Here is a 16,153-nt window from a genome sequence, read left to right on the forward strand (position 1 = left end):
AAACAATTACTGGACTAATTTGGGCTATATTACTGCTGCTATTAATAATTAGTGACTTTAATATAACTGTCAGGCTTTGAGTTGTTTACATAAGAATAAAAATAAACTTTCTTATAAACAAAGGGGAGAATTTTTTCCAAGCAATAATATAAACAAACCTTTGAAGGGGACACAAGCATCCTTGGCATATTGAGAGAGTTGGTGTAGGATGCTACAAAGTGTTTTCAGCACTGAACATGGTAAAGGATATTGACAATACTCCTTTCTTATTTTGTGTGTTGTTTATGGAAGAAATAAATAATTTCAAAATAAAATCCACTAATTATTTATTTTGAAAATTTTGATAAATTCTTATTTCCTAAATTATAATGATTAAATAAAGACATTCAGAAAAATACAGATATCAAAAGTTTGTTTTTTTAAAAATATTTTTATCATATATTATCTGTTTAGTTGGGATAAATGGACGATTCGTATCTAGTCTTTTTTTACGCTAGTTAATTATATAACTACATTTTTTAATGAAATTCATGGAATTACTTTTCAATGCAATTTATAAGAGAAATGCAAAAATGAAAATTATATTATTAATATAATTAGAAAAAGTACACAAAATTATGTTTTAAGTTTTAATGTGTCAGACAAATGCCTTTAAAAGCTAATAAGTTTTTATACAGTATATGTTATAATTTAAACTGTATACATCAGTCATAGGCTTACACAAAGTATACTTTGTAATTAAATAGAATAATTGAGGAAATAGGTTTCATACAAAAGGAAGTTGTACCAATTTATATTTATTTTAATTGCATATCAAAGGTAGATAAAATTACTCAGTGAATGGCTTCTAAAAGTGATTTGTTTTCAGTTATTTTGAAAAATTTCAAAAGTGAATTTGTATAACTGAATTGTTGGAACATAATTTCAAATGTATAAAAAAATATAAAATAGCAAATAATAAAAAACATTTTTATAAGCAATATGATGTAAAAATTCACCACTAACTTTTCAGTTTGTTAAAAAATTTTTTAAAAGTTTGAGCTAACTTTATACATATTAAAACAAATGGATTAACTGGAAATACTGTTGTTAGATTACTATTGATATTGAAAAAGTACAATCAATGATTTTAAAATTTACTATTCAAGGTATGAATGTAGGATGATAGATCATCTGTCTTATTAAACAAACAGTATGAAATATATACTTATTAACATACATAATATAATGAAATTTAATACTATTATAATAGTTTTGTTTATTTAAAACTTAGATTTTTATTTTAAAATGTTAGCAAAATTTTTGATTCAGTTTCATTGACATGATTTAGAATATAATTTTTAAAAATTTGGATATCAAATTTATTTTAATTCTTATAATATGAATTCTAGAAATAAATTTAAAGTACAAAATTTTGTATTTATCAAAATAAATTACTTTACTTAGGTGAGACCAGTCGAAAATGTCAAGGATTTTTTCCGTCGCCACCACCCTACAGTGTAGCTGCGGCCGAACTTCCAACTTACGAAGAGGCTCAGCGTTCTAAAATGTTGGAAGAAGAAGAGAGACAACATGTAAATTTTTTAATTTCTAAAAATTAAAGATTTAGAATCGTATTTACTTAAATAATAAACATTGTGTTGAAAGATAGTCTAACTAGGTGTTTTTCATGTACTTTGTCACTTATGACGTTATTCCCAATTATAGATTTAGAATGTAATGACAGAAATAAACTAAACATAACAGTTATAATAAAACAGCTGTTTCCCCATTATAAACTTATCTGTACAATCAAAAATAGAATAAATTTCATTAAAAATTAAAATTTTTATCTCTTACAATCCAAATCCTAAAACATCCTCTTATAATGGAGGAAAAAAAGAGAGATTATGTGTAATTAACTTGTTAGCTTTAATTTTATTAAGTATATCTTACTATTAATGAAGGTTTTACTTAATTTTGTTGCATGGTAATAAGATTTTGAAAATTTGATGCTTGAGTATTGAAGAGTAATACCGACGATGATATTCATTTATATGTCTGGTTACATGCTCGAAAGACTATGTTTTACGTAGAAAAAATTTTTTAAATGAATAGATATTACTCTTTGTATGAAAGTTTTCCTGATTACAAGAGGATTTTGGCAAAAAATTAATTTCACTTTATTATAGTGTTACTTAGCATGTTGAAGCAGGTGTTCTTTGCATTTGACATTTTATGAAATTCATTTCTGAATTGTCTACATGTGTGTTAATTCACACTGATTCAGTTAAAAATGAATTATAGTATTCTATTAAAATTTATTATTTTTAATGTAGAAGTATTATTTGTTAGCACAAAATATATATCAAACATTATTAAAATATGTTTACATGTATAATTTGGTACAGTACTGTATATTGATGATTATTTACATTCTAATCTATATACATGATTCAAACCCTTACACTTGAATTTAAAATGGAATCTTTAAACAATTTAGTTGTAATTTTATTATTAATAGAGTTTAATATAAATTTAATTTTTTTTTATTTTGTCTGTTTAACTTAATCATTGGAAATTTGCCATTATTTGTTATTAAATTGATTACTTTATTTAATTCAGATTGGATATTATTAATTTTAATTAATTTTTGAATGAATATTTTCATTTTATATATTAAGGCAGGCCTTAAAATCAGTTACATATGAAAAGGAATACCATAATAATAATTAAGATAATTACAACATTAGTCAAATATGTAGTACAAGAAAGATATCACAGTAGAGAGCAGCAATAGTAGTCAAATTTTAAAAATTTACTTATAAATGCTAATGTGGAATTCTGTTTAGAATTATTCTTATTAAGTAGTAACTTTATTTTTAACAAAAATCAACAATTGTAATCATTCACTTAAATTGAATGATGTGAATGATAGACATTGAAAAAACAAAATTAATATAATGAATACTGTGTCAATGCTATCTTATTAAGAAGTTTGACTTAAAAATTAATTTAATCTCACACTAAAAACAATTATAAAAAAATTTGGTATGTACTGTACAATGTTTATATACAACAATGAGAATTATTTTAATTTACATGTTTTTTTTATAGGTGACATCATAGTAAGATAAATGATTAATGTCATCAGCCAATGAATAAAGGAAAAATTATACTCTTACTTTAATAAATCAAATGTCATCCATGCAGTTGTTAAAGCTAAATAATAATAATGTTATAATTTATTTTCTATAAAAGAGCAATTTCATATCAAACAGAATTCTGTCAGACCATTTTTGAAAGATATTGCAAATTTTCCTTTCTATTAAGTTTTTACAATGGAAATAGAATTAAAATTCCAGCATTGTGAATGTTTTTAAAATTTGGCATGTGTATTCTTTATCTGAATATAGTTCAAAACTGAGTTGCAATACTTGTTTAGCTAGTATAATTTGAAACAAATATGCTAGCAATTAAGAATAAATATATGGTATGATGATATGATGGAAGAGAATTAAGTGCATTTAGATTTCTAAAATTTCATTTTTTTTTTATATAGGACAAATTAAATAATGAAAAATACAAATAGTACTTTAAGTGTTCAGTTTTGACCTAATTAAAGCAGACAACCACAATGCCACACTACCCAGTTGTCCTGTGTTATAATGTACCATGAACTCATACCATAAAAAAGATGTTTTGAGAGTGCCATTGCACATTTTGTTTTTGTTTGTTTTTTATTTTTATTTCAAATTCTGTTCTTTCTCATACAAGTCTCAAATTTCATTGTAAAATTTAAATGTCGAGAATGTTATACTGCATGTAGTGACGTTCTGTTCTACAGTACATTTGTCAGCCTCGTGTTGACGATTTTGTATCATTCAAAGTACTTGCATTATAAAAAAAGATTTTAACACATCCAACAATGTGTACATCTAATATTCACCTTATTAATTCTAACATTTTACATTATAGATCTGTTCATAATTGATAGTTTTTGTTCATCATCTCTGAATTATTATTCATATTTTTAAATTTTGATAATAAAATACATCATAAGTTTTTTTTTTTTTTTTGCAGAAGAGCCATTTTATTTTTCTTTTCAAAATTTTGACTTAAAGTGCCAAGTCATGAGATGTGTTTTTTCTTATTAATATCTTTTACATATTTAGTCATCCAAATACAAAATTTTTATTAGCACCTCATTTGAAACATTCCATTAGCATTGGCCATAGTTTCAAGCTATGCCATCTTCTCTCTCTCTCCTATTTCTCACTTTCTTCATTTCCCCCACTTCACAACCATTTGACATTCATTAAAATATTTACACAGCTTTTATACTTGTAACATGTACTATGAAAAGAAACTTTTATTTAAAAATGCTTGCATCAGGGAAAAGCTCTGGAAAATTAATTCAGAGAGATAGATCCAAAATATCCTGTAATTTAAAAGAAGACTACTGTTAACAAAGAGTATTGTTCTATATTTCTCTGGTATATATAATACTTATTACTAGATAGCCTCCTTGTATTGGGAGAATGGATATTCAGAGTTTTATTATCAGAGCCACATGACTCGAGCTTTACGTTACCGAACCTTGTCGGAGATAATTGCAAATTTTTGCTTTAGCTTAATGTAACTATTAATGAATTCTAACATTTTACATTAATTAAATAAGTTTTAATATAAAAAAAAAATTTATTAGAGAGTGCTTTCTCTTTACCATCATAAATTAACTTATTCAGTTTTTACAAGAATTCAAAGATATATATATATATATATATATGTATGTATGTATATAAATATTCTAAAGACCATATATTGATACTAATCCAAACTCTGGCCGTAATTAATTGCATAGTTATTGCATAATGTTAGCCTAATTAATTATGGTGAGAGTTTGATTAATTCAAAGAAATGTAAGAATATTTAAAATTAATACAAATAGTAGAACTTAATAAAATTATCATCCATTGTATACATCCGAACATTATAAAATAAGTTAAATATTTCAATTAGAATGGCTTTTTCTAGAAATTACTCATTTTAATTATTTTATAACTGCTCTGAAATGTGTGCAATCTTTAAAATAGATACTTAAATTTCTCAAGCATCTATGAAATCTAACAAAATAAGAAATAAAAATTTGAAAAACCAGGCCAAGTTCATTTTCTTTCAACTCTTACATTTTTCTTGAACAGCAAATAAGCCTGTGTATGAGATATGTAAAAATCTGGTATGAAAAATTGAGCCAAAATGTAGTCAAGTATACAAAAAATAAATACTTTAGAATTAAACACTTGATTTTGACTTTCACTATGCTGATACTTCTATGGTTTATTATTTCTTTGGAAAAAATTAATTAATCATTGACTTCCACTGCCTACCTACTATTTGTATTCAGTATATAAGTTTAAATCTGATTTCAATAATAATGTTTTTTTATTTAAAAAAATTACATGCTTTTAAAGTAATAAATACAAACATTTCGCTACTTTCATATTGCATTTAATGATGATTCAATCAGAGAATTGATTAATAGTGAATTTATGCAAGAAATTTTATTTTATTACTAAGCATTCTGATTTGAATTAACTTTAAAGTATTAATAATGCAAACTTTTTTCACATCAGTGTATTATCTAATAGCCACAGAATAATGAATAGATTTAAATATTTGAAATAAATTATAATTAAGTTAAACTAGAAATCATTTTTGTTTACTTAAATAACAAATTAACATTAACATTATTTTATGTATAGAGGGTCTTCCAAAAAGAATGCTACAATTTTAAATTAATGTAATTATGTTAATTATTATCCAAGAGTGTTGTAATGTACATTAAGACATGAAACTTGGAACAATTTTCCAATTTGCCCACACAGTTTCTCAATGTGTGCATTTTGTGTTAAGTAGCACACATCCAACTGATGTTCAAATTCTTCCTATGCTTGCTATGGCATATTTGTGTCACTCTTCCCATGACAGCTGCAATTATGCAGATTACTCATGTTGCAAAGTAATAAGTGATTCTGACTTTACAAACTGCAGAACACAAAATGTCTTTTCTGTTGTAAAGTTGCCATTTTTGTTTACAACATTTTTTATAGATACAGTAGTAGACAACAAGATGTCTAAATGCAGATTGGAGATGAAACTCTGATGGTTACTCTATCAATTAGTGTATGTTGCATACTTTTCAGATAATAATTAGCATAATTACAGCAATTTTAAATGGTAGCATTCTTTTTGGATGATTCTGTATATGTAAAATAATTTCACAATAAGTTCAATGTCTTTTTCTCACAAATTGTTTTACTATTGCTTACTTCATATATAGTTGTAAATTGAGCAAATTACACATATGATTTTTAGTAAATCATATGCGTAATTTGCTCAATTTAAATCATATTTTTTAATCAATATAAATCATATTTTTTTTAATTGATAGATTTTAATGTTTCAGTATTAAAAACTTAAGATTCTATTAAGTTAAACTTGCAGATAATATCACACATTTATTCTGTTGATACAAACAGGAATGAAAGAACTTTTATAGTGTAACAAGTTTAAATAAATAACCAAATTTCAGTCCAGAATCTAATAATTTGGTATCAGTTACAAGAAATCTTATACTTGTTTCTGTGTTCTGTTCATAGGAGTATAAGGAAGATCTGTATAAGAACAATTAAATCAAATTTAGGTGTTATGAATTTTAATTTTAATAATTATAAACACTACTTTAATAACAAATTACTGTTTAAATTCACACAAGTCAAGGGGAGATCAAACTCAGATATGTAGACTGCAATAATATTTCTTTATGCAAGATTTATAGATTCTAATAAAATTGAAGTCATTCTTTTGTCTAGATCTTGGAAAGTTTTTTGTTCTCGTGGATAAATTTCAGAATCTTATAACGCAATGAAGTTGGTGTTATATTGTTTGGTTTATAATGTGAATTTTAAATGTCTCCATTTAAATATATTTGTTATATATTTGTTAATGAATTCATTATGTAATAACAGCAATTAATGAAAGGAAAGAATTTACATAACATAATTCTGGTATAATATATTTTGAAGTCATTTTTTTAATGTCCTTGCTAACAGAACAAAGTAAATAATTGTATTTTACTATAAGTATAAGCTGCTTTTTATAGAAAGCATTTAATATTCAGCAGTAATTGTCTATCTTTCTCTGGTATTCAAATGTCTAGATCAGTGATTCTCAACCTTTTTTTCATCACAGTACACTTTTAATAATTTAAAAATTTGGCAGCACACACAGTTACTTCAGTAAGTACCGCAGGACAACCGGTGATGTCATTACAATGATTTTTAAATGCAGTTGGTTATTTAGGTCACATTTTCTAAACGCCTTGAAAACTACTGGCAGTTACTGGTAACACCAGTTACAATTTCCAAATGTGCCCTAGGAAAGTAGAACCAATTAAACTACTTGTCTGACATCACTTATGTATGGATATTTGCAGTGGCGGCACACTTCAAAAATCTTGCAGCACAGTGGTTGAGAATCACTGGTCTAGATAAATGAAACAACTGAAAAACCTCTTCACTGAGATTTTTATTAATTTTTTGGCAAATGCATTTCAGGTAACACCCTTTTTCAGTGCACTTCTTTACATAATAAAGTAAATAATTTTCTCTACATTATATTTAAAATTCAATGCATTACATGGACAATTATGTCTGTCATATTTTACATATTAATTAATTTTTAATAGCTATAAAACAGTCGATTTTTTTTGTCTAACATGTCGTCATTTTTAGAAAATTTATTTATTCTCTTAATTTATATGCATTTAGTTTTATAAATGATTTTAATTTCATACTAAATTGAATTAAGTATATCATGTAATCTGTTATTAAAGGTATAATTTTTTTTTATTTGTAGCATCAGGAAGCAACTGCCTTGTTTTCTCGAGACGAAGATATTCTTGGAACAGATTTTCTTTTCTTCATGTCATTTTTTGGTAAGAAAATGATTATCAAGATTAACTAGATTTGTTGTTTTTGTTTTGGTATTTTATAATCATAAAACATTGATAAATATTTATTACTTTAACATTCTGTTTAAATATAGGCTATTCCAAAAAAGAATGCTACCATTTTAAATTACTGTAATTATGTTAATTATTATCTGAGAACATTGTAATGTAGAGTACTGTCAATTAAAACATTGAAAAACTGTTCAAGTTTTACATTTGCCCAATAAGATTTCAGCGCATGCATCTCGCACCTCAGTACTGCACACATCCACCAATACTCAAATTCTTTCTATGCTCACTACAAAATATCCATTGTCACTCTTACAGTGGCAGGCACAACTCTATGGCTCATGCAAATTACTCACATTGCACAATGACAAGCGATTCAGACTTTACAAACTACAGAACACAAAATGCCTTTGCTCTTGCAGAGTTGCTATTTTTGTGTACAATTGTGGTAGTAGACAACAAGTTTGAATGCAGATGGTTAATGAAATTCAAATGGTTACTCTATTGATTGGTTTTATTGCATACTTCTTAGGTGATAATTAGTATAATTACTGAAATTTACAATGGTAGCATTTATGGTGTTTAGTTTAAATTATACATTCAGTGCAAATGTAGAAAAATCTTCCAAAAATAAATAACAATTATCAAAATACAGATACCTCATCATCCCAAATCTTATGTTGAGTTCTTATCTTGAATTCTTATGTTGAAATCTTATCTTTTGTTCCAAGGAAAAGTCAAGTTTTGTAAACATAATCATATAAACAAAATATTTAATGAATATTTCTGTCAAATAGAATATTTCAATGCTTGTAATTATGTTAATTATTATCCAAGAATGTTGTAATGAACATTATAACATATGAAACTTCGAACAGTTTTCCAATTTGTACAGTTTCTCAATGTGTGCATCTCAAGTTAAGTATCACACATCCAACTGATGCTCAAATTCTTCCTATGCTTTGACTATTCTTAGAGAGAGATTTTTTAAAATAATATTTACGTTTTCATAAAATAAGAATAAAAACTATAATTATTGAAAATATGTAGAAATTATTCGTATATATTCATAAAAAGTCTGTGTTTAGTACATTACATTGATGTTTAGTATCAAATTAGTTAAAGCAATTATGTAATTTTAAGAGTAAAATATCTTTCAATGACAAATGAGAACAGCTTCACATTGCATTAAATTGTGGACTATGTGCTCAGATAGACATAACTAAATAGTAAAAGTTATACATCAAAAAATGAATTCAAAATTCAAGTTAGAAATAGATCCTTATTATTATTTTTTTTTTGTATTTTATAAATCCCTGATTAGTAAATTTTATTTACATATTCTTTGTTATTCATTAATAGATTGCAGAACATTTGTATGCTATGGATTGAACTTTTGAGTTGGAGAAATTAACTCATATTCAAAGTTTTGGAATATGTGAAATGGAGGAATTTCTTTTGTCAATGTTAAAACATTGGTTAGATTTATAGGTACTGTTTCATATTTTACTATACTATATGAATAGGGCAGGGATGGCAAACCTTTTTGAGTCTGCGTGCCACATAGTAATCGTATCAAGCATACTTAAGTTTAAAAATGTTTATGCATGCAGAAGTTTCGACTTGGAGTAACTATATTTAAATTTGGCCAAATGGCCGAGCATTCAAAGTTGTATCTTATCGCTCTTGTGGACCCGAGACCAAATCCGGACAGATCAAAAAAGCCCCAAAAAATTTTCAGGTGGTGATTCGTTCCTCACCACCCGACTGTCCCATTGTGGGCTTGCTAGATAAAAAAGCCCTCTTAGTGCCCACAGGACGAAAAGTTTTAAAAAACTATATGTAAATAAATAAAATAATATGCTGTAATTAGAGTAAATGTAAAGAAGCTGATTGAAAAAGACGACGAACCGAAATGGTAGAATACATTACGTGCCGGATGATTTCTCCGACGTGCCACTTTGGGCATGCATGCCGTAGGTTCGCCACCTCTGGAATAGGGGATCCATAGCTTTTGGTTAAGTTTTTTTCTAAATCTAGAACAGGTAGTGAACTTAACTACAAGCTATAATTTATGTCCTTTAGGCCAAAACTGTGTCCATTCATGCACCTTGTAAACTAGGAACTTATATTCAAATAGATCAAAGGAGTTACATTGAATACATGGAATATATTTAGAGAATGATGTGTTGATTTTATGAAAACTTGATTTATAGTTTTGATTTCTTGAGTTGTAACTACATGTCTAAGAAATTTGTTTTTTGTTGATTGACTTTTGTAAATAATCCATGTAATTTATGATTTGTTTGCCTCAGGTACAAATAATTGCAAATTTGGTTTTGTACTGTAAATGATTAGAATATTTTTAGTTTGTATAGATTGTCATAAATTGAGAACTTATTTCCAAAAATAAGAATGAACTATATCAGGGATGGCCAAACTTACAATAAACTTAGGTTTGAGAGCCACAATACATCAACAAATATTACACACACATTGTTGTTATATGCACATTTTGTTAAAAACTTTATATAATTACAATTATTAAATACATGTATTAATAATTATTCATGTCTGAAGTTTTTAAACTTATTTCATGATTTTTGAAACCAATATAAATTTAAGTACACACACACATTTGCCGAATGTTTTCAAAATCCTGATTGTTTATTGTTTTAGCTGTATTGAGTGTATTTAATGTAATAATGAACTATGGAAACTTTTAAAAAATATATACTTGTCTGTATTTCACTGATGTTGAATAAGATTACCAAAAATAAAAATGAAAGGAATAAAAACAGATATTTTCTTATATTTATTTATTTCTCTTAGTAAACATATAGTTAAAACATAGAGGAATATATGTGAAACACTAAAATTAGATATTTTAATCAGATACAATCTTACAAAGTCAGTCTTAAAAATATCAATATTTTTATGGTGCAGATTGGCATTGCTACAGTTATCAGGCTGAGTACTGCTAGCAGAGGTACAGGTGTGAAGGCTGTACAAATTATGTCAGGTATTGATTTGTAAGTATTGCACAATGCTATGGCTTCACAAACTTCATTATAAAGTATGATGATTCACAACAGTATATGCTAAAAATATGAAATGAGTCCTGCATTGATTTTCATCACTTCAGGATATTTTTTTCCAGAACTTAATTGTAGACTGGGACTTACGGATCACCTAATTTAGACCCATTTCCTGTAATTTTACTAATTCCATTTCTACAGTAAATGATTTTGTAACTAAGGGCACAAATCTTAACTACTTTCAATAATAATAATAAAGGTTCAATATCCAACAGAAACAGAATATTTATGTTGCATATTTAAAGCATGTGCATCTTACCATGTATAAATTTATTGAATATTAGTCTCATAGGTGCTTACATGTGGTTTGATGTTCAAATATGCAATATAAATCTTCCATTGTTATTGGATACTGAACTTTTCATATTATTGAAAGCAGTTAAGGCTTGGGTTCCTGAGATTTGAGAATTGCACAGCTATGCTAACGTCAGCCATGAATGGATTTACAAGAAAGGTGAAGCACGGCTTCAGCTCCAACAAATCCTCAAATTTGTCTAGAAAATAGCTTATAGGGCTCTGTAGATCCATGGACTACAGTTTAAGAATGCTCCTTAGATTACATTGTCTTTCTAAACCAAGAATGACAAACTTTTCTGAGTCAGAAATCAGTGTAACAAGAGTGCCCAATTTGAGATAAATTATTTAATCTGGTAATCTGCTCAATATAGTTTACACTTGTCATAATTACATGATCTCAAATCATGCTCACTAAAACTATTGATTATATTTCAGCACCAGCTTGTATGATTCACTTACTGATTTTCCAACACTTCTTTGTAAGTTATCCTGGCTTATATGAAATTTCTTGCTTAATTCAAATATAACGTTAAAATTATCATTTAAATTTTTAAATATTGATCGTAAACATTGAATTTGCAATGTTTTAATCTACTGGACTCTCAGTTTATAACCAGTAAATAATTATAATGCTTGAAAAATTTTTATTTGCCTTTTATGTTAATTATGATGATGCAAAAAAAGAGCTCAGTTAACACATTTCCACAAGTCATACATTATATATAAGAGCTGTACATGGCTCACAAGCCATGGTTGTGTCATTCCTGAAATATATAATGATACTGAAATGGTAAAAAAAAAAAAAAAAACACAATTACATCATAAATCATAGTATAAAATTTGTAAAAGTTGTAATAGCAAAGACCCATAAAGCAAATGATTGAAAAATGGGAGTCAAATGTATACAAAAATATCTATTATAATACACACGTTATAGGCTCTTCATATATTAAATTTATTTTCTTTATCATATCAGAATCTCTTGAAAAATTAATATTGATTTTCTTTCAAAATCTCTCATTATTTCATTGAAAAAATATTCAATATATAAAATTGATATTTGATATTTCATTTATTGATTCTCTCTTAATTTATAGTGGCTTTCTTGTTCAACTGGGTAGGCTTTCTTTTACTGCTGTGCTTCTGTCATACTTTAGCAGGTCGTTACGGTGCTTTGGCTGGATTTGGTCTCTCTCTGACTAAATGGACTCTTATTGTAAAGGTAAGTGTTCTAGTGTATAATATGTAATAATTTAATTGTATAATATAATTAAGATGGGTTGATGATAATAATAATAATAAGCGCAGAGCCTAAACGGTTAGGAGTTGAAAGTTGAAATTTGGTACACAGTTGGGGTACGTCATGAGAATATAAACTAAGAAAGGATTTTTCAAAATTCTCCCTGCAGGGGAGAGGGACAGGATTAATTTCTATGTTTTAAAGGAGCGTTTTAACTAGACGGCTAAGTAGCCTACAAAGGAAGGTCTGGCTGTCTAAAGTTTGTTCTAGAACAGGGATGGCAAACCTATGGCACGCATGCCCAAAGTGTCATGTATAGAGAAATTATCTGGCACGTAATGTATCATACGATTTCGATTGATCATCTGTCTTTTTCAATCATCCTTTTTTTCAATAAGCTTTTTGTACATTTATTCTAATTAAAGCATATTCGTTTAATTTCTTTAGATATCATTATTCAAAGTCTAAAACTTTGGCACACACAAACATCTTTAAAGCTAAGTGTACTTACTATATGGCACGCAGGCTCAGAAAGGTTTGCCACTCCTGTTCTAGAACATGGGAGAAAATAAAGTGGTGATTGCCTAAGAATTTTAGAAGAACCATGTCTTTTATTTTTACAAGAAAATTTTTTATTATTTTTGATTTTCAATTTGAAATGGCATAAGTATAAATATTTATAATTTGTTGTGTAAGAGTTCTGCTACTCTGCAGTTTATTGGCAATTGAAATTTGAAGAATAATGTAGCTTTGTATACTTTTGTTTTCCTTTATATATGAAGGTAGGCATTTATAGATCTGTGAGATTACCAAAGTATATAGGTTTGGTGAAAGGTAAGAGAAAATAAATGCCAATAAAAATAAGAGGAGAACCACACAATTCCTTGTTGTACAATACTAATATATTCCTTAAGAAAGCATCAGACATACCTAACTGAGTGGGCTACAATAAAGTTACAACGATAACGGTAACAAAGAGATTGAACGGTTCTATAACTAAAACACTAATTACTTATATACTAGTCGTTTACAATATTTACACAGGAGATCGTATTCAGTTGAGGGCTATTTTCCCCTTTCCTTTTTTTTTTTTTTTTTTTTTTTTTTTTTACTCCAGTCCAATAGCTTATATCTTTCACTATATATTAATTGATCTGCACGTGGGCCGATCGTTGAGCGCCAGTTCGTTGAAAATAAGTCTCTCTACACACACACTTCCTAGTCTATATTAAATTCAACACAGCAGATGTCCCCCTTAGTCTTCGTGACGTCAATGGAAATGGATTTCTCTCTCTCTCTCTCTCTCTCTCTCTCTCTATGCTCAAAACCATCACCCTTCTCAAAAGATGGCGGTAGCTCTTACCTTCAATCTCTTCTCCAAGACTCCATCCTTCCTGGCTTATGTAACGTCTCATCGTCTGAAGAAAACCCAAAAAAAGCCCCTCTCCTGTGTATAAGTGTACCTTTTATACTCCTTTCTACTCGAGATCACGTGATCCACAACGTAACCCGGCTACGAGCCAATTATGACATGTTGGTGTGACATCCAAAATGCAATTCACGACAAAAGGCATATAAAACAAAAAAAAAACAAAAAAACAAAACCTGATACACAATAATAATAATACAAAGGAGTAACTAAGATAATACAAATAGTGTCAGAGCACTACACATTTCTAAAATTTGTTGTAATTCATAACATGATATTAAATATTTATAAAAAATTTAATTTTAAAGTTTAAAGTTTAATTTATCTCTAGTACATACTAACTACTGAAAATATGTCCAAATATTTGTAATTATATCATAGGACTAATTTTATCTGAAATGTCTATCAATTTTTGGAGAAATAAATTATATATAGAAAATTGAATAATTATAATAATACATAAAAATTCATTATATAAATATATAATTGAAATATTTTAAAAGCTTTTAGGATTTAGTTTAACTCTTCCTTTGTTGCGTATGTATCCAGCAGATACACGGTGTTTTTTTATTGAATTTCTCAAAAATAAAGAACAGTTTAACTTCGGGCTTTGTAGTATTCCTCAACTGATATGTTCCGAAGAGATTTCAACAGTTGTTTTCAAGTTTATGACCCATTTTTTAGAGAAATTTTATGAAAAGCAATGCCTTACTATCACCTGCAGCAAATTCTTTTGCAGCGTGAAAGTGCTGTACTCGCAATTGTTATGTGCAACAATTGCAATTCAATAAAATAACAATGTAGAATATTTAACTTTTACCACAGTACTACACATCTTTTTCAATACACTACATTACAATCTTTTTCTCTTGGTTTCAATGACAGGACCAATCCCAATTCATTTCAAATAAGTCATTGCAGCTTTTTTGACAATGCGATTTTCATGCTTTAGTGTTACTTCCCTGCTGTCTCGCGATCAGAGCATGATAAGAAATTTAATACTTTCAATTTTGCAACAATTAAAGTTTATGTTTATTACATAGCAATTAGGGATTGCAATTGCTGGATCCAGCGTATTCTTCAGCCTGCTGATCCGCAAATACTCAATTAACTTTCTAAATAATGGCGCAAAAGTCTACGTTGTCGGTGTTGCCGCTTTGCTAACTACTAGACTGCTACTAATTACTTACTTATTACTTCATTAACACCAATAATTAAATTACTTATAAATAAACTATACCTTTATCAATCCAGCAAAATTTAATAAAATAATAACGTATTCAATCGCTTTTAGCGATCTTCCTCAGTTACAAAAAAATACATTAACTATAGTACATAAAATGTGTTGGGAATAAATATAAAAAGAATTGTGCTTAATTACATCCCATTTTTAAACAAGATACATAAATGTACTGCCAGGTCTAATAATTTTCGCATTGTATACCGACGTAATCCTACTGTTTTCAAACTTTTAAGAAACGATAAAAAGAAAGAGGATCGGAATTCAACAACGGGTATATATTCGGTGCCTTTACACGACCAACTTTTCAATTCCAAGCTTGTTTATGTATGTGCAACGATATGCAGTTTAAAACAAAGGCTCAAGGAGCACAAATATTCAATTGGTAAGAACCTTGACAACACTGCGCTGGCATCATACGCAAGACAGAAGGATGTTAACGTCCAATAGGATTAAGCGGCAATTATAAAAGCGACGACGAATAGGCAAACGGTCAAACATCTTGAGAGATTGGAAATCTGCAAGGCGTACATGGCAACTGGTTGTATAAACCATAGAGATGCGAACTCATTGTCTACCTCTTAGAGATCCTTTTACATTAATTAATGTTATTAACGGACAATGCCGGTTTCGTTGTCATATCTTTTTTTCCCCCCCCTTTTCGCTATTTATTTTGTTTATTTATCTATATTTTGTCTGCTTGAGCATTTTCTGTTAAGTTTTATATTTATTCCGAACACATTTTATGTTCTACTTTTCTGTAACTGAGGAAGATTGTTGAAAACAACTGAAAACATTATTATTTTATTAAATTTTGCTGGATTGATAAAGATGTAGTTTATTTAAC

At 27.8% G+C, this 16,153-nt stretch overlaps 1 protein-coding gene across 2 annotated transcripts in view; it reads left to right on the forward strand.

Moving 5' to 3' along the window:
* Positions 1 to 16,153, forward strand: part of Ndfip (Nedd4 family interacting protein) — a 108,302-nt gene that overhangs the window by 19,183 nt on the left and 72,966 nt on the right. For both annotated transcript variants that reach the window (XM_067269049.1, XM_067269050.1), the window contains exons 3-5: positions 1,447 to 1,574; positions 7,900 to 7,978; positions 12,495 to 12,619. In XM_067269049.1, the coding sequence (XP_067125150.1) occupies positions 1,447 to 1,574; positions 7,900 to 7,978; positions 12,495 to 12,619 (332 nt within the window). The remainder of the gene's footprint in view (positions 1 to 1,446; positions 1,575 to 7,899; positions 7,979 to 12,494; positions 12,620 to 16,153) is intronic.

Source organism: Centruroides vittatus, unplaced genomic scaffold (genome assembly GCF_030686945.1).
Source record: "Centruroides vittatus isolate TY-2023 unplaced genomic scaffold, ASM3068694v2 contig_345, whole genome shotgun sequence".
NCBI classification, from domain to species: Eukaryota; Metazoa; Arthropoda; class Arachnida; order Scorpiones; family Buthidae; genus Centruroides; species Centruroides vittatus.